The following is a 20,149-nucleotide window of genomic DNA, read 5'->3' on the forward strand; positions in this document are numbered from 1 at the left end:
TATCTGGTTCTATATACTTTTATATTAATAAAGTACAAAAAAATAGCTACTTCCGGTTTACAAAAGGTCACTTCCGGTTGTTTTTTTCAAGGTTAAATTGTTTGATACCTTTTTCTAAAAGTTGTATATCTTTATCATGTATACATATATAATAAAAGCAAAGGTCAAAATCTAGAACGTCAAATTAAGCTATGACCTTGAGATCAATTTCAAGGTCATAAACCAAGGACCTCAAATCAAAAGACCATAGGTCTTAATTATATTTAGTTAATGAGTTATATTACCAAACGCGTATTTTTAAATACAAGAGGGGAGAAAACTCCCTTTTACATTCAACATACGCTTGCAATTAAAATTTACATCTTACGACATGTCGCAACTAACAATTTAGTAGAAATAATTTGTTGATATCTTATACAGTCTTTGGATATAAGTGAAAATAAGCCAAATTAAAATATTAGAATATGACCTTGACCTTTGACCTTGACCTAATTTTCATTTTTTGGGACCAAGGACCTCAAATCAAAAGATCCTAGGTCTCTATCACTTATGATTTATAAGATAGAAATTCATATCACTTATATCAGATGCATAAGGGGAAATAACTCTCATATGGAACGGTCATATCGCTTCGGGCAAAATAGGACAAATCATGCCAAGGATATAACGAGCAATTTTGTAAAATAAATTTGTCATAATCTTTTACGGTTGCGAAGGAGATGCGATAACAAGGAAAACAGTGTTAAGGGAGATAACTCCTACAAAGAAAAGTATTCGTTTACGCAGGGTAAATTTCAAATGCGCATAAACTGTTCGATATCATATACCAAATATCTAAGCGACATATTGCGAAACAAATGTTTATCGCAAGAACAAAATTAGGCGGAAGAAAAAAAAAATAATCAGAAGAAAAACAATAGGTCTTTCCACAGAAAGTTTTTCTCTGTCTCGAAGCCGCAACCGTTGACCCCGTATCAAACGTAGCGACCAACACCTCACATGACGTATTCTCGATGTTGAGGTGTTGACAATATACAATCACATTTATCAATATACAGCAAGTAAGTAATTTAATTGGTGTTGAATGCCAGTAGATCACAATTTGTTAATTGAACTTTACCTGTTTAAGGGGCACTAGCTGCCAAATTTACGTTCTTCATCGATTTTTAATAAAATTCACATAACGTGTATATAGTGTTGAATTGTTTATTAAAATGTTTCGCACATCTTGGCTGATATGCATATAACCATTATATTTCATGACACTGCATGAAAAAGAACCAGAGACATATATACCAGAACCAGAGACATATATATTGTATCTAATATATCTGCCAGAACTAAAAAATAAACTGCAGTAAGTCCACATACACATATTAAGAGGGTATGGATGTGAATTAACAGTCACAATAGAGAACAAAGGACAAAGAAAAAAAGGAATAAAGTATAGTGAAAGCAAGAGAATAATGTTGAAAAAGTGTAAGTTATTAAAAATATAACTAAAAAAAGAAGACAGAAAAAAAGACACCCCTCCGAGACGAGCCTTACATGCACTGTTATTACCCAAGGTTAATTTTACGGCGGCTCATTTTATTTTGGCTTAGAAATAAACATAATTGACAAGTTTCCTTCCCCTGCATTCTCGATCCCACATGTAAATAGCACGGTGATTTCAAAAAGACATTGATACATCATTACAAAACTTGCCGTCAGTATTTGAATATATTGATTAAGAAGGTATAGAAGATTAATGCACGCACACTATAATCCACCACTGGCCTAAATAGTTAGTCCGCAAACAACGAGGCCGCTCAGGGTCATAAAAACCCAGCACTTTGAACACAGCCACCGGCATGGTGTGAATCTGAAAGCTTCCTACTATCCATTTCTACCCATAGAAAACTTTTGCCTTTCATTTATCAACAATGAAATATGTTGATATTAATGGTATATAAGAATTATTGGGGAATTCAAACCATTCCTATTGTAAGTGATAAAACTAAATTTATATCAGGGTGATTGAAATGAGGAAAATAAAGGGGGGATCAGGAGTTCAGGGCCCCCTGTTTGGGAAAAGAATTAGTTGATTATATATGGAATCACTGAGTCATGGCAGGAGCAGGCCCCTCTTAGGCAGTCAGTGGGCCCCACTTATGAAAAATTCTGGATCCACCACTGTGGTCATGGTGGTCTTCAGTTGTATTATATTTAAAAAAAAAAATACACCAGTATAGTGTATTTTCTTTAGTGTAAATCAAGGGAAAATACTGTGAACTATCTGTGTATTGGGGCTTATTAAAAGGTATTTCGGGGGGAAGAAAGAAAGGAGGGTGAGTCCATGGGAGGTAATCCCCACCCCTTTCAATTTGAGAATATGCTATTATCTTGTAAACAGTCCAGATCCCCATCCCTAAACCATATATATTCTTGAATGGGATGATAAAACAAATCAAATGAAATTAAAAGGAGGTCTTAGGGGGTTACCCCACCCTGTTCAATTTGAGAATGTGCTATTATCTTGTGAACGATCCAGATCCCCACCCCTAAATCATATATATTCTTGTCGGGGACAATAAAATTAATAATGAAATAAAATAAAAGTGAAGTCCCACCCCCTCTAGTTTGAAAACTTGTAAACAGTCAACATCCCCGCCCCTAAACCATATTTATATATTCTTGTATAGAACAATAAAACAAATCAAAGGAAATATAGGGAGAGTCCATGGGGTTCACCCCCACCCCCACATGTTTGAGAAACTTTTAAATGGTTGAGATCCCCTGTCATCCAGTGGTTAGGTGAAACAATTTCAGGATCCCTGATCCCCACCCTCAAACCATATATATTCTTGTATGAGACTATTAAACAAATCAAATGAATATAGGACCATCCCCTTTGTCTTGGGTTGGGACCCCCCCCCCCTTTTCAAATGGCTGGATCTGCCCTGGCATACCATCTAGCTAGCTATAAAGGCTTTAAAAATATGAAATCAAACAAGGAAATTAACAGTGTAGGCAACTGTTTTGAATTTAAAAAAAAGTCTTTTACATTACATATATAAAAATGTTAAATTTTTTTGTGCATTTATTTTTGCTTATCGTATTTTCAATAATGGACAAAATTGCATGATTGAATATTGTAATTTAAGAAAAATCAGCATACATGATATAAAATGGGAAGTGGAAACTGGGAATTTGACAAAGAGACAACAACCCAATCAAAGAGCAGACAACGGCCGAAGGTCACCTATGGGTCTTCAATGCGGTGAGAAAAAATAGACACTGGTCTTCAGCGCATAAATATGTATCAGAAATGAAAACGAAATACAGCTTTCAGTTGTATTAATAAAAACCTCACAATAAGTTCTGAATATCAGAATATACAGTTTTGCAAGATTCTCTCAAAATGTAGACATAGAGCTGAAAAACTGTCAGCATGGTCAGTGACTGAAAAATTAATCATGCTTACATTAAAGTCCATGGAGTCTATCTTAATATGCATACTCTCATACAAAGGAATATAAGTATGCAATAGACATCAAGTTTTCAAAAATAAGAGTATCTATGCCATTAATTTACAAGATCTTAATCAAGTAATAATTTCGGTTTGTTTAAATATTTCGGAGGTTAGTATGACCTCCTCTTTGGTGATGATGTGTTCGTTTTAAAGTTGGGAAAATTATTTGTACATGTACCAACAAAAATAAAAACACATTTAGTCAATCTAGAATTATGTTTTTATCATTTTTTATGTTTAGGTTGTCAGCAAGATGAAAAGGACAAGTATGCAGTTCAAAATTCAAAATGTGGATAAGTTGAGGTTCTAGGTCTTACCTTTGCAGATTTTCATATTTTGCATGAATGAAATCGTTATATGATGGACAGCAGAGAAAGAAAAAACAACTTTTCAATTATCCTGCTCCTGGATAAATGTAAAACATCTTGTTTTTCGGTAAGTTTTATGCTCTGTTTTGATAGTGCATTCATCTTTCCAGTCTTTCCTCTAAATTGTAAGTTTTTGGTGAGTGTTCACCATGAATTTCAGTAAGTAACTTGTTGATTTACATGTATATACTCAAAATTTAGTACTAATATAAATGGGATTTTAGCATGACATCCTGCCAAATGCTTGTTAATCATGTTTATGTTCCAGAACATACAAGTATTTGGACTGTACGCATACAGTCTGCCCAATTTTAAGAAGTTGGTCAAGTTTATTACAAACAAATGTACAGTACAGATCAACATAACTGAAATTTTTAATAGAATAATACAAAAAGATTAATTGCAGTTAAAATAAAAACACAGGTTTGGTCGAGCTGGTACCAGACAGTACAAGTATACTTAAATGGTCTGACTGTACACATATGGTGAGACTGTAAGTTCTGGACCGTAAAAGTAAGATCCGAATACTGATATGGTCTGGAACATTTATACATGTCTTAAAATTAATATCAAACACATTGGTGTTTTTGAACTTGGTAATAAGTTATTTGATAGAACTATAATGTTTCGGGATATCAAAATCAAAAATATCCCATTTTTACTTTTAATAAAGAAGAAGATTATTGATGTATGTTTAAATGTATATTAAAATGAGACAGCAAGCCAACAACACAAAAAATAAGGATAAAACATACATATTTTTTTTGTATCAATGTTATAGTTTCCAATATGTTCAAAGAGTTCAAGGTATTTTTTCATTGAAAGAAAACACAAATTGAAATCTGTCTGAACTTCAAAAGCTTAAAGAAATATTGTTTCTGTTGTCTGCATTTATTTTTGTATAATATATTGCAAATTCTTGTGAATAATGGAATGTTATTATAGTTGTCTAAAGTTTTAACATTGATCTTTATACTGTAAATTCATAAATTATTGCGTGCATTTATTATTGCGATTCTGTCATTTTCGCGATTTTAAATTTTACGATTTTGAGAAAAGTCCTGTTTAATCCATATAATATATTTCATAATGCGAGTTTAAATTATTGTGTCTACAACTCTGTTGCATTTTTCGCAATAAAAAAAACTCGCATTTATTCAGAATTTACAGTATATATATATATATTATGTATATAACTTGGGAAAATACCCAAATCTTATAAAGAAGAATAATTTAATTGATTGTTATATGGTATTAGAATAGGAAGATGTGGTATATTGCTAATTTGACAACCCTTCATCAGAGACCAAAGGATGTAGGCCGTTAGCAACTGATGACACTGGACAACCTTTAACAATCAGTAAAATCCATACCACATAGCTATTTTTATTGAAAATCATATTATTGCTACATGTAGGTTTACAATTTTGTATAATCCATTACTTTAGATTTTATTGGTTCTTTTTCAGAAGGATTGAAATTCACCACCTAGAATAAACGGAGAAAACATAGAAACAAGACCAGAATAAATTCAAAGACAAAAGTTGGATCAGTTATTATTTTCATCACTCAGTCAATGATTTGAGGTTCTTTTAAATTCGAAAAAATATTGAAACCACAATTATGTCAAAGTTCTGTGCCGAATGTCCAAAAAGTGGACTATACCATCAAACAATGCTGGATGATAAGAAACTATTAATGTTTTGTATTGAGAGATATTGTGAAAATAAAATAGATTTACTTAAATAGCTACTAGTATGTTAAGCCTAACAATAGAGTTTTTATTGATTTCAAATGGCAAATAATTGTGTTTCAAGAAAGTATTCTATAATTCATGAATAAACATATATTGATACTTACATTATCTGCTTTGATGTTTAAAAGTTTAGTTTTGAACAGTTAAAGAACAATATGCTAAATTAACATTTCCCAAGAAAAAAAGATATTCAATTAAAAAGATTCATCTTATAATAATTTACTACCAAATAGAATACATTGTAACATACACATTACTGTTTATTTATATCTATATATTTACAATTAGAATCCCATAGGATTTTAATTTGTCCCATGGGATATTAAAAATCCCATGGGATAATAAAAATCCCATGGGATTTTTTTTTGTCCCATGGGACAACAAATATCCCATGGGACTACAATAATCCCATGGGACAAAAAAAATCCCATGGGATAATGGTAAATCCCATGGGATTTTGCCCTGTCCCATGGGATATTGAAAATCCCATGTTTTTATAATTCAAATTGCAAAATAAATATGAAAGTAACTGTAGAAAACCAATGAAATTATTGAATCCCATGTAATTCTGCACATTTTGGTTATATACATGATATTGTAGCTCTTGTTTGAGGCGGCGGCGGATTTGCAAATGAGTGTTTTGCAAATTAAAAGTGTCCAGTGTTCGTACTAAGTTTTACACATGTAAATTGTACCACTTAGTCAAAACATGACAATTAAAGACAGATGATGGATATGAATCTGTGTTGTGTATCTGTTGAAATAAACTATTATTGTCAAACTATTAGAAATTTTGATTAAATCATCAGATATTTTCAAAACTTCTAATGTATACCCGACAGAGCCGGAACAAAATGAAATATCATGGCAAAATATCTCTTTAAAGTGGTACTGTCTATAGATGTAAGAAGAATGAATGTCAGTAAGATGTACAACTTTCCATCTAAGTCACGATTTATAAAAGTTAACCATTAAAGGTCAAAGTACGGCCTTCATCACGGAGCCTTGAACTATACCGAACAGCAAGCTATAAAGGGCCCCAAATATTACTAATGAAAAACCATTTAAACTGGAAAACCAACGGTCTTATGTATATAATAGATGAGAAACGAGAAACATTTAGGCGAAGGACTGTATAAATTGTTTATCATTCAAGTCAGTTATGATATCAGAATCAGGGAGGGGGTGAATGAAACCCTTAAATGGAGCTACATGTATATATATATATATATATATGGTTAGTGCATTGACTTTTTACATGATTGTCCCATTCCAAAAGTCACCTAATTTGTTGCACCATTTTTTTGTAAAGCCTTGATCCACATCTAGATATTAGTGTCTTTTATTTTTTGTTGTTTCCGTAACTCGTATATGTATACCGATCATTCAACGCAATTATATCTAGTGCGTTTTTCAATGTACTATATTCTTCACACACAGAGCAAATGCTGTTGTTTTTATAACAAGATGTTTGGCCTGTAACTGTTTCCTGGCTCATACTTTGCTATTTGAAAGTAAACAAATTTGTTTGAATTATGACTCCATTATTTACTGTAAACATCAAGCATGTAGAAACAGTTAATATAAGCTCATGTATCTTGGAAATAATCCTCCATTTAAATTATAACGTCGTATTTGTGAAGTTCTTCCGAGATTGTTTCTCCTTCCAATTAATCTGGTATTTGATGAAAGAAACTGAAAAAGACAAATTTCAAAAATGATAAGAATGCTAAATATTTTTTTTTATTGCTATACGTACATCCAATGCTGAAGACCCCCTAAACGTATCACATAATATTTTTGAATTATTTTATCCATCTACTAGTATCCATCAATGTTAAAATAAATTAAAAAAAACTAGGAACAATATTCTTCAATATTCCTGCAACAACCGTATATTACTTACCGTGACTTCTAATTATTAAGTGCTTAGCAATGAAAACTATGTGAAAACATTAAGGGATTCTCTTATGTTAGCACTTTAATAAATCAGAAATAAATATACATTTGTTTGCTATACAAGCACTGTTCCTTAACTTTTTATGTTTGTGCTGTGCACATATACTGATTATGTGTCGGAGATGGATACCCCATGTGTGTGTGTGTGTTTTGCTGTGCACATATACTGATTATGTGTAAGAGATAGATACCCCATATCTTTTCTTTTTTATTGGAGGTTTTCAATTTTGTTTCACTGTCGCACTAACATTTTCCGTCATATTATTGTGTTTAAAAATCTATAAACATCTACCTGCGGCATGATAAATTTACTAAAGACAACCTGTCTGTTTGGAGTGGACATTGGTCGCTGAGGTTGTCTTCCGACTGTACCTTCCCTTCGATATTGATAACCCATTGGAGTATTGGTATAAACATATCTTCCATTTAAAGGCTGCGTTGGTCGATAATTGTCTGACAGTCCTCGGAAACGAACAAAATGACGATCGCCTAGATGTCTGAATTGGTTTATCTACAAAGGAATAAGAATTAAACAATCTTAAAAAAATACGAAATAAATCAAAGATGTATCATACAAAAAAATCAAGAAATGTGGTACATTTATGATTAACAATGAGACAACTCACCAAAACAGTCTAAATGACACAGACATTAACAGTTGTAGGTCACAGCAAAGCCCATAAAGCAAATATAGTCAGCTATAAAAGGCCACGAAAGTTGTTGACATATCTGTTTGTTTTTTTGTTGTTTTTATTATTTTATACACGAGAGAGGTTAACCAGCTGTAAAACGAGGTTTAATCCATCATTTTCTATATATTATAAGTAAATGCATGTCTGTAACAAGTCAGGAATATGACCGCTGTAATTCATTCGTTTGATGTGTTTGAGCTTTTGATTTACTCATTTTCGAAGGCTTTTCTACCTCAGGCATAGATTACCTTAGCTGTATTTGGCAAAACTTTTAGGAATTTTGGTCTTCAATACTCTTCAAGTTCGTTCTTTTTTTGACATTTTTAACTTTTTTTTGGATTCGAGCGTTACTGATGAGTCTTTTGTAGACAAAACGCGCGCTTGGCGTATATACAAAATTTAGTTCTGGTATCTTAAGTGTAACAGTGAAGCAACATGCGGAAACAATGCAAGAAAAAAAAAAAGAATGAGTATATCCGATGTACAATCAGTCGCCACAAAGTTAAGGAAACAAAAACTTTGCCTATTTTGTAATAGCCGATCGAGAAAACACCTATATTGTTTAAATACTCACATGGTCCGGGTTTTTTTTATAACGAAGTAAGGTAAATACTCATGGTCCGACCATCCGAGTATGGAAGCATCATACGAGTATTTGCATTTAGCGGTAACCTATATAAATATTATTCATCATTCACCTGTCTTTCCGAAATTCGTATATGCTCTTGAAATATTGTCCAAATTACACTTTCATAACATGGCGGCGTTGTCAATCCACCGTAATATCTATAAAATACATCAGTGGAACGTGGAAACAAGGATCCTAAAGGAAACGCTTGAATTTCTACATGGTCGTCTGAAAACAATGATGTATATATAACTAAGAAGATGTAGTACATGTATGATTGTCAGTAAGACAACTCTTTATCAAAGTAAAAATATATGAAAAGTAATCAATTATCATTTGTCGAATACAAAACAAAGTGTAATCACATAAATATAGTACTCCTAGAAAAAATTAAAAAGGGAAAGACCCTAATAAATGTCAAAATCAAACGCCCAAACACATGAAACGAATGGAATATAACTGTCATATTCCTAATTTGATACAGGAATTTTCTTATGTAGACAATGACGGATTAAACATGTTTGATAGCTAGCTAAACCTCTCACGTATATGGCAGTCGCATACAATAATGAATGCCATTACTTGAATTCGATCAATTTCGATGTATTAACAAAACTAACAGATAAAACAGATAATAAATGTCAACAATATAGGGGTACTACAGTGATTATTGTGTAAAACAAACAAATAAGGTAACAAACATTGACCATGGCAAAATCACACAATGACGGGATGTTTAAATGCAGAAGTAAGTCAAAGGTAAAAAGGAAACACAAAAAGGCATATAGACAAAGAATATATGAAAAAATGAAAGACAGAAATTATAAAAAGATTAATACGTAACACAATGACAGTCATGTCATATGTTACAAAGAATCGTAAAAGGTCTCATAGACAATGCATACTCAACATTAAAACCCATATGAATAAAGACATTCAAAGCACACTATAAAACATTAGTAAGATGATGAACAACGTCAGTACCAAGAATATATACTTCAACTCCATCGTGTATCATTTGTGAAGTTGATACGAAATATTTATCAACAAGGTCTTCGTACCTCCGGTCAGTTTTTTGTTTTTAAAGGACGAGACGACGTACTTTGACATACCCCTTCTTCATCAACTTGCTGCAATCTCTTGAATACCAAATAAATAGGTAATGTATATCCCATATGCAGGCGAAGTTTTAAATGTACACTTATGAAACACCATGACTGTCTTCTGATGTTGATTGTTTAATATGTTCGGTGCTTTATGCATTATGTTCAGTAGTATGTATATTATGTTCAGTAGATATCCTATTATGTTCAGTAGTTATTACATTATAATTAGTAGTTTTTACATTATATTCGGTGCTTTGGTATGTTCAGTAGTTTCATTATTATATGCAGTGGTATTTAAATTATGTTCGGTACTTCTGACGTTATATTCAGTACATTTTTCATTATGTTCAGTACTTTCGACAGTTTGTTCAGTAGATTCAATATTATTTGCAGTACATTATGTAATACCTTCAGTAGTCCCGGTTTCTTTATATTTTGTAGATTATTCATGATGTTCAGTAAAAAGCATTTGTATTATATTCGGTTCATTCAACTTTATGTTCAGTGGTTGTATCATTATGATGCAAAAGTCGGGAAGTCAATAACGGAAATTGTCGAAAAAAAACGAACGCGAATATTTTTGACGGACGTTTTATTCATGAAGACCTTATCGTGATTGAATGAAAATGGAAGAAATGAAAGCAGTTTTAAATCGGCGTGGTTTACGTTCCCAAGTTGGCATTTTTCACCAGGAAAAATAACTCCTGACTTAATTTGTAAGTTGTCGCTACACGATTTCGCATATTTAGGTATGAACGACAGGAGAAAAATAATGGAATTAAGAATAGCTTGTGTTCATTTCAGCAGCAATATTTTGACTAAGAGTAATAACAACTTTTTCATTCCCAAAGAAGCACTTTGTGGATATGATAATTACAGACATTTACAATAGATCTGAAAATCACAATATCTGATCCGATCAACATTGATTTAGCCAAAATTGTTGACATTATTTATATATTAAAATCAAATAAAGAACTGGTGTTATTAGTTACATAGTGTGCTAGTGACCTAAAATGATATATATACAGGGTCAGTAAATTCCATATGGGGTGAGAGCGAATTTATCTTACCGACTATCTTTATTTGTTGAATTTAGACTAAAGTTGTCTTATTTGCTATAATAACACATCTTCTAATTTCTGTATAAAAAGTGTTCAAGTGTTCAATTTTAGAACCTTCTGCAATTGGTCTGCATTTAAAACACTTATGTTAACGACAAATATCTATTTTTTACAACCTTGATATAACAATATTAAACAGATCTTTCAATACTTTACTAATCAAACAAGTTGTAAATCAACTACTAACCGTGTATTGAAATAAGCCCCGCCTCCTTACTAACCTAATATTGAATATACACGGTCTCCACGAGGTCGCTATTAACCAATCATATTCCTATAAATGTATAGAAGGGAAGATAAATACAGATACTACTAGCCATAGTATGCTTAAGATATGTTCTGAAATAAGCAAGATCGCTTCATTAATCAAAAACTGATTGACTTAATATGTGATTGTTGGACTATCAATGCATTTGAATGGGGACATGAAGTTGGAACCCCGTCTCCTTCCTTGACCTGGGTTAGAACCCCCTTTTTAAAATTGCTGAATCCGCCCCTGATCCTTTTTTGATATTTCCAGGTCAGAATTTTCGTTGCTTTGAATAAGATGTGATCTATAATTTTTACATGACCTGAATAATTTCAGGTACATTGTAGGGGTTAAAATTTAAAGTGCCCCTCCCCCTCGTATTTTGATAGTGAAGTTAACCCCCGGGTAGACCTCTGTTTGCCGCCTGTTTGTGGGTCGTATTACAACATAATTAAGATGCGGAAAGTTCGGATCAGGTTGTTTCTCAGAATGCATAGATTTCAGAACACGTTACATCATATTTGAATATATATAATACAAAATGGTCAATATTAATCATTCGTGTGATTTGTTCTGGGATGTTTGCAAATTTCAATGGAAGAAAATTCTAGGCATGGAAGAAAGACCATTAAAATTGGTTTCACATTTGTTTTTTTCTCTCTTTTAATAACCGAATAGTATATTAACCTTTCAAATGTAGAATTCATAAGATCAATAATTTTCATGTGGAACAAACCCCCTCCCCCTTTTTTGTGCTCTCAATTTCCAACACTCGTATTAAGCTTTTCCAATCTAATCAAAATCTAAAAAGAATGCTTTTAAACCAATCTATGCATGTACCGGATTGGCAACTTTATTTATTTAATCAGAAAATCTCTACAATGCCATTATAAACATGTTGTTTGCTAGGGTCCCCCCTGAAAAGAAGGAAATAGCCTTGCTCCAAGATACTATTTTCCTGCATCACGTGGAGCTTGAATTAGAATAAATACTCGGTATGGAAAAAGTAACTATAACTCGAAACACAAAGACCGAAGGCACATCCCTTGTCTGTTCTATGAATTAACACCTTTAGTTTACTATCTCTAACATGTTAAGAAAATTCCGGTGAACCATCTACGGCACCCATTAGTAGTTAACGATTTGATTTCTTTCAAATAGTTAATGTATGACCTGTATGTACGTGACGCTTAAAACACGACCATATACCAAATGGTCAATGTAAAAACAAAGATTTGATATGAATGCAAATGAGACAACTCTCCACACTAAGTGACCAAAATGACACATAAATTAACAACTATAGGTCACATTACGCCCTTCAACAATGAGCACAGCCCATACTGCAATTCATCTATAAAACAATTAAAACGAATTAACTAAGGCCTTATTAGTAATAAAACAAAAATGAAAAAAAATATGTAACACACCAACAAACGACAACCAATGAATTACAAGCTCCTGACTTGAGACAGACACATTATCACATATTCAGAATATACGGCGCTGTAAGACCTGTTAGCGCGGGGGTCTCAACCCGTCCATCAAGAATATCTGCGTTCGTTTTTTTCCGACAATTTCCGTTATTGACTTCCCGACTTTTACTACATCATCATAATGATAAAACCACTGAACATAAAGTTGAACGAACCGAATATAATACAAATGCTTTTACTGAACATAATGAATAATCAACTGAATATAAAAAACCGGGACTACTGAAGGTATTACATAATGTACTGCAAATAATATTGAATCTACTGAACATAATGTCGAAAGTACTGAACATAATGAAAAATGTACTGAATATAACTTCAGAAGTACCGAACATAATTTAAACACCACCGCATATAATAATGAAACTACTGAACATAATAACCAAAGCACCGAACATAATGTAAAAACTACTAAACATAATGGGATATCTACTGAACATAATATACATACTACTGAACATAATGCATAACGCACCGAACATATTAAACAATCAACATCAGAAGACAGTCATGGCGTTCCATATTCACTGCTGATGTTACATGAACTCGGGTACATTCTTTTTACTAAGATAGATCTAGAAATACTATAGATTTACAGGACAAAACAATATGAACGAATGAAAGAAGAAAAAAAACCCACAGACATCAACATATTACGACGGCTTTGTAACCAAAATCGAAATCAACAAAAATTAGCAAACGCATGTGCTTTGAAAGGTGAAATATCTGTAATGTAACCAAAACAGGATATCGGTTAATAGAAAAATCTTTCGACAGCTTTCACAAAATAAATTCAGTAAACATCATTTTTTTCAAAATAGTGTTCATGCACATGAATCCATGAAGAAGTAAACACCCGTCATGATCGATTACAACACACCACGAACTAACTACAACACGAACTAAAGTCAACTCGAACTGTCTATTGAGACGAGTATGATAGTCTAATATATACAAACAGGATTTCCAAAAATTAATTGATGTTGTTTTATTAGAAGTACTTGAAGATAAACTAAGAACAACTAGGACTATATATAGAACAAAAATAGTGCGTACAACCTTCAGCAAAACCCACAAGGTACGGTATATATTTATTCATACAAAAAAAGGCACCGAAAGTTAAAAATATAATGTCATAAACGACAAAGTTAGTGACATCATATATGCTTTAACAATAAACCAATAGCAAAAAGTGTACAGGCATCTGACTTAGGCCAGACATATCAAATTGTCGCGAATTAAAACACGTATCTTGACGAATAACAATCTCCCTAGCCTTGGGAGAGTGGTTTAATAGAAAAACCTAAAACCAAACTATAAAAACATTAGATACGACATGATTCATCATATTGACATCAAACATTAAAAGGATACTAAAGACATAAAGAGTCCATCTGGACTATCTCACGGAAGGCTATTTTAAACACCATTTTAACTAACAGATAAATCAGGAATACAGACAATACTTACAGACATATGATAAACGTAGACACACTCGTCTACAAAGCTAAACTCAGGAAACTATAATTTAAGCAACACGAAGCCAAACAAAGACAAAAGTTTTCCTCTTGAGAATGATACAACTTATAGTTATACTGATTTTTTTCAAACTACTGAGGGTTTTCTTCATTAACTGCATGCCAGGTGTTTGTAGAAAATCTATTGTCATCGCGTGGTCCATGAGAAGTAAACACTGCTTACTCTTTCTTATCTCACAGAGACGCAAAATATACAAAAGGGACATTCAAACTTATTTGTCTTAGAAAAAAAAAAGAGAAAACGCCATGGCAAATAAGAAAAGGACTCAAAGACAAACTAGGTTTGCAAATGCATTATTATGACCTAATGGCACATGGATTGGTATTGTTTTTTTATCTATATCTACGTAAAAGCTCAAGGGTTAATATTACCTTTGTGTTGTACTTCGTTCATATGAGAAATCATTTCGTCAAATGCAGGATTATCAGCACCAACCTTAAACAGAGTAAAACAATACAGTCTGAGATAGTAAAACTTTCTACTCGAAATAACATATAAGAAATATCATGTATTTCTACTAGAAGTAACATTATATCAATAACTCATGCATGTAGTGGAATGGTAAAAGATCAGACTGTTACCCCGAGAAAACCCTGTCAACCAAAACAAAGCTCCAATGGCAAACTTTCATTTTTAATGTAACAATCTGCTCTTTCACCCACTCAAATTTGTCATAATTTATTACAATAGATTATCTGTTTTGACAGTCTATTTAATTTAAAACCAGTGTATGAATCTTTTGAAAATTGTCGCTTTGTGTTTGAATTGAATGTCACTCTTGTATTAACTAAAATAATTGTATTATAAAGCTTATTTGGAGTGTAATAAATAAATACAAATTTCCTTAAAAAACAACTAGAAAAAACTTTATGAAATAGCGTTTCCATTATTACTCTTTAATTCTATGTCCCAGAAGCGTTATTCAATTATACAAATGAAATACTACTGATATTTTGAATGTTTTATACTTTTGACAAACGATCTTGTTTCTGAGAACATTTCAACTAATAACTTAACGAACAGGAAATATCTTGATGAATGGATAATTCATTGCTTTTAACTATACATTATTTTAAAATGATGAGTTTCAGAAAATAAATATAAGATCTAACGTGAAACAACAATATGGCACGAATTTATGTCATACAAAAACGTACGTCGAATAGAAACGACAGAACAGCAAGGCCTCCTGTTGCATTTTTAGCTTCTTCAAACATTCTGTATCTCTGTGAGTAGGTCACAACATGCATCTAAATTCACGATAGTAATAAAAGTTACAAGAAAACATGTATAGTGATGATAAAATGCATACATTATTTTTTTCTTTTTTTTTCTTGAATAAATTTGATTCCAATTGCGGATCATACACGCATAGGATGAAATCATACCCTGTCTATCCTCTTTTTTGAGTTTACACTATCCCCTAAGTGTGTCTTTGTTACCTTGATTTGAATTGTTATTCGATATATAAAAGCTGAACATCGGCAAACTTAGGTAAATGTTGTTTAATTTATACGCAGACTATCTTCAAGACCATTTTGTTCCAAAGCATTTAGGAAATGTCAAGTTATGAAATAAATGAAAGTTAAATGCATTCTTCTTACTTTTTTTTGCTATATATATATATATATATTATGTACAAGAGATGTAAGTTTGTACAAATAAATGTGTACAGGGGTTTTGTACAAATTATAAATTTGGACACATACCATTTTACACCAATACAAGAGATAAAAGTTTATCTTCTAAAATGTATCCGTTTAATGTCTTAAATCTAAATTATCATACACTTCAACCTATCATGTATTGTCATTCTCCTTGTCATCAAGCTGGAAATGAAGACACCTAAATGGTTTAATTCTAATTTTATTTTTCTACTAATACCAAAATCATATCGTTGTCTTTTTGTGATCCTTCAATTTTTTTACTTAGGGCTCAGTATTTAGCTGCATCATGTAGTTGTGGAAATATGACATAAATATTGAGAATCAAGAAACTGTGTGCTTGCCCAGTGGTCAGCACTTTTGTGCTGACATGAATTATCATTGATGTGGTTATATTTATAAACTAACTGTTTACAAAATTAAAATTTTTTGAAATACTAAGGCTTTTCTACCTCAGGCATAGATTACCTTAGCTGTATTTGGCAAAACTTTTAGTAATTTTGTTCCTCTATGTTCTCCAACTTTGTACTTTATTTGACCTTTTTATCTTTTTTTTTGGATTCGAGCGTCACTGATGAGTCTTTTGTTGACGAAACGCGCCTCTGGCGTACAAACAAAATTTAGTCCTGGTATCTATTATGAGTTTATTTTGAATCAACAATATGTGTAAAGGGGTTTATAAAATACTGATAACTTGTATAAAAAAAAACCTGTATAATTTATAATTTGTACAACATTACAACTTATATATATATGTGTTGATATTATATTTTGTCCAAAGCATCGAGGGGAAACAATATCTAGTGTTGTCATTACCTCCATAGGAAAGAATCGTCCATTTATATCATGTTCTGATCCTCTGCTGTCCTGTGAGCCCCAATGGAAGTGAAACTGTTTTACAAGATAAGACCCAGGAAGTCCTCCACCAACTACTGCTAAGTTGTTACGTCCTTCTACGTCAACTTCAACTAAATGAAATAAATCCTAACTTTAAGAATGTGCCATTATGTAAAAATTAAATGTTTACATTTTCAGCGGAATCTTGTACATTTTTGTGGATGTTAAGGCAAACGAACAGATGCACACAAGTGAAAGCAATTCGTTGTAATGTGAGCTTCAAATTCTAGTAAACAGAAACTGTCATTTGAACATGTTATTATCATTATCATTTGTTAAAATTGGTGCCGCACACATTTGTATTTACTGTAAATGTTAATACAATTCCTCATTACTATACCTGTGTGTCCATTATTTTTCAATGTCAACCGAATGTTGTTGATCATATTTAGATCACTGAGGTCAAATCTGCCCAATCGTTCATCCACAACTATTTGACTGGTTTGTATGTCGATCGGTGATTGCCGCCGACCACCACATGTTCTATATTCTCTTGGCCATTCAGCGGGATCTACAGAAGAAAGAGATAAACTGTGTTTTGATTGGTTTGTTTGTCGATCGGTGACTCTTCAACTTTAACCATATGTATTGATTGTATACCTTGTTTTTGGTTGCATTGATCAGTTTATTTTTATATACCTGCTGTGTCACCTTAAAAAATCCTGGTAAGTTATCATATACTGTTTTTATATTTTTATTATATGCTTGGCAATATAGCACGAGCTACAGAAATAAGGTATAAAGAGTTACGCACAGCTATTGGTATATTTTTCTGCTATAGTGGAACCAAAACTCCGATGACGATGGTACATAGTGTTGATACCAACTTAAAATTACCATTTCGTTAGAATAACTACCTAACGTAATGCATTTGTGACGAAATTAGAAAACAGTGTATAAAATATATGATGACAAAAATAATAAAACATCCATCATTTCCATAACATTTCATCTGCCGACCTAATATCAGGCCCTAGGATAGCATTTTTTATGTAACAGTTTATTATTCTATACTGATAGAACTTTAGTAAATCTTTATAATGAATTGAATTTTAAATATAACAGCATATACACATTATGTTCAAGTATGTGAAGGATTGTATTTGTATAATCTGTATCGTTTTTATCGAATATCAGTGAAGAGTGGATTAACAGAGAGATAATGTCAGGCTAGTGATACAGTAGTTCGAATTCTTCTTCCATTCGGTCATCGAGGATCCGAACATGAAATAAAGCGTGTATCTAAAATGTATCATGAATTAAAATACATTTGTAATCATACATGTATCTACTACCATTCGATGCATATGGATAAGAGACTCATTCTTGAATCGAGTCAGGGTTGTGATATTGTATTATGTGAATGTCATATTGTATCATCAAATCCAAATAGTTGTCTTCAAATAAACAAACTACTTACGTATACCATCTTGATATCCCCACATGTTTCCTGGAATTAAAGAAAATATGGAAAAAGCAAACTTTGAATATGAGCAATTTAGAGATCTTTTATTTACCACCTATCGACCAAGTATTTGCAAATAATTATCATATCAACCAACTGTGGTATTGACCCAATTGTTTTCACCAATAAATATATCAAATCAAATGGGGTACATATGTATCGACCAAAGTACATTCTTGGCATAACTGATTGTGTTAGCTTTCTTTATTAAATTGTTGCATATATTATATCTGGGCCTTTTATAGCCGACCTTACGGCATGGATTTTTCAGATTGTTGAAGGCCTTACGGTTACTTCAAATTTCTTACATCCAATTCATTTGAAATTTGATGGATAGTTGTCTCATTGGCAATCATACAATATATTCTTAAGATGCTTATTTCTATATTTATGACAAAAAAACATCATATATACAAAAATCAGTCGTAAATATATATTTTTTTAAATTTCCATTTATTTCGAAAAAAAAACACAAATAAAGGTGATGTAAATTACGTAGGAAAAAGAAACGTAGATGAATAAATTCTTAAACAAATGTATAAGAATTGAAAAAGTCAGATGAATCAACAATTAAAATTGTCATGAAAGATAGAGTTATCTTACCTGCATCTCCATTCACACGAAAAGAACCATAAAACACAGAAATCACGTAAAAAGTCAAGGCATTTAATACATACATTGTATTGTTTTAATGGAATCTTATTACATACTCCAGAAAGCCATCTACCGTAAAAGATATGCATGTACGTATATTTATAATATGAATATGTCATGATAGATTTTACAATTAAAGTGTGAAGACTATTTTTTAAACAGACTATTTTTTTAAACAAGGTTTTCTGTCATACATTTTGTAATTCATTAGTCTTTCTTTGCAAACAATTTACTGTTTTTGTTGTTACCATTCCATCATTCTAGATTGATGAAGATCATTACTTATTCCTATATTCCTAAACTAGTGTAATTTCAACAAATTTTAACGTTTGATTTATATGAATGAATAGAGATGTACATTTTTTTATATACGTTTGTTAATATAAGACAGCGTGACAGTTATAAGTTTACAAACTGATCATCAAAAGAAACGAGTCATGATCAAGGCAATGTTATGATATGAAGCTAAGAAATTGACCATATTGTTTACATTGCTGTTTTTTCATTTGAATTCATATAATGCTTAAAAAACTTAACACACAAACATGTTCTAATTAAATTTTGAGATTCCATCGTAAACATTATTAATTTTCTCATTTTCAATATTAATTGCTTAATAGAGGCATTAAGAAATAGATCATTTTTTTCCAATTAATTAAAATGTAATATGCAAGACGACACATGCTTCCTTGACAACGTTACAACTATAGATAGGAAAACCGACGAACCAATTGATAGACTCTGTATTTCATGGTTGCAACATCAGCAGGTAGTTATACTTTATTTGTAATTTTATTAACTTATTAAAGCGTTGATTTTGCGCACGTTTTAAGTAAAAGCGCGTCATACAAAATGTGTTTCCATCAGCGAACGGCTTTATATAACCCAATAAAAACACACGAGATATTTTTTTTCTTCTGATTGATTCTTAGCGTCAGGCGAGAAAACTGTAAATACAAAAATTAAGGAGATGTAGTACGAGGAACAATGGACACTGACGTTAACGAATCAGGTCATCATACAGCCTTCATAAATTA

The 20,149-nt window shown here is 31.9% G+C and overlaps 2 protein-coding genes and 1 long non-coding RNA gene across 3 annotated transcripts; 1 reads left to right on the top strand and 2 right to left on the bottom strand.

The window, feature by feature from the left end:
• The first annotated feature begins 1,464 nt into the window (after positions 1-1,464).
• Positions 1,465-5,449, top strand: LOC134699292 (uncharacterized). Its single transcript, XR_010103549.1, has 3 exons — positions 1,465-1,737; positions 3,756-3,949; positions 5,352-5,449. It is a non-coding gene; the product is annotated as an uncharacterized LOC134699292 (long non-coding RNA).
• A 1,767-nt stretch (positions 5,450-7,216) lies between these two features.
• On the bottom strand, positions 7,217-15,682 carry LOC134699315 (carbonic anhydrase 14-like). The gene is made up of 5 exons (XM_063560929.1): positions 15,590-15,682; positions 14,804-14,867; positions 8,988-9,145; positions 7,890-8,108; positions 7,217-7,333 (listed from the first exon to the last, which is right to left on the bottom strand). The coding sequence occupies exons 1-5, from the start codon at positions 15,680-15,682 to the stop codon at positions 7,217-7,219; spliced, it is 651 nt and encodes a 216-aa protein (XP_063416999.1).
• Positions 15,683-16,231: 549 nt separating this feature from the next.
• Positions 16,232-19,137, bottom strand: LOC134699316 (carbonic anhydrase 7-like). Its single transcript, XM_063560930.1, has 5 exons — positions 19,062-19,137; positions 18,414-18,443; positions 17,334-17,504; positions 16,913-17,064; positions 16,232-16,261 (listed from the first exon to the last, which is right to left on the bottom strand). The coding sequence occupies exons 1-5, from the start codon at positions 19,135-19,137 to the stop codon at positions 16,232-16,234; spliced, it is 459 nt and encodes a 152-aa protein (XP_063417000.1).
• Between the last annotated feature and the right edge of the window lie 1,012 nt (positions 19,138-20,149).

Source organism: Mytilus trossulus, unplaced genomic scaffold, assembly GCF_036588685.1.
Source record: "Mytilus trossulus isolate FHL-02 unplaced genomic scaffold, PNRI_Mtr1.1.1.hap1 h1tg000050l__unscaffolded, whole genome shotgun sequence".
NCBI classification, from domain to species: domain Eukaryota; kingdom Metazoa; phylum Mollusca; class Bivalvia; order Mytilida; family Mytilidae; genus Mytilus; species Mytilus trossulus.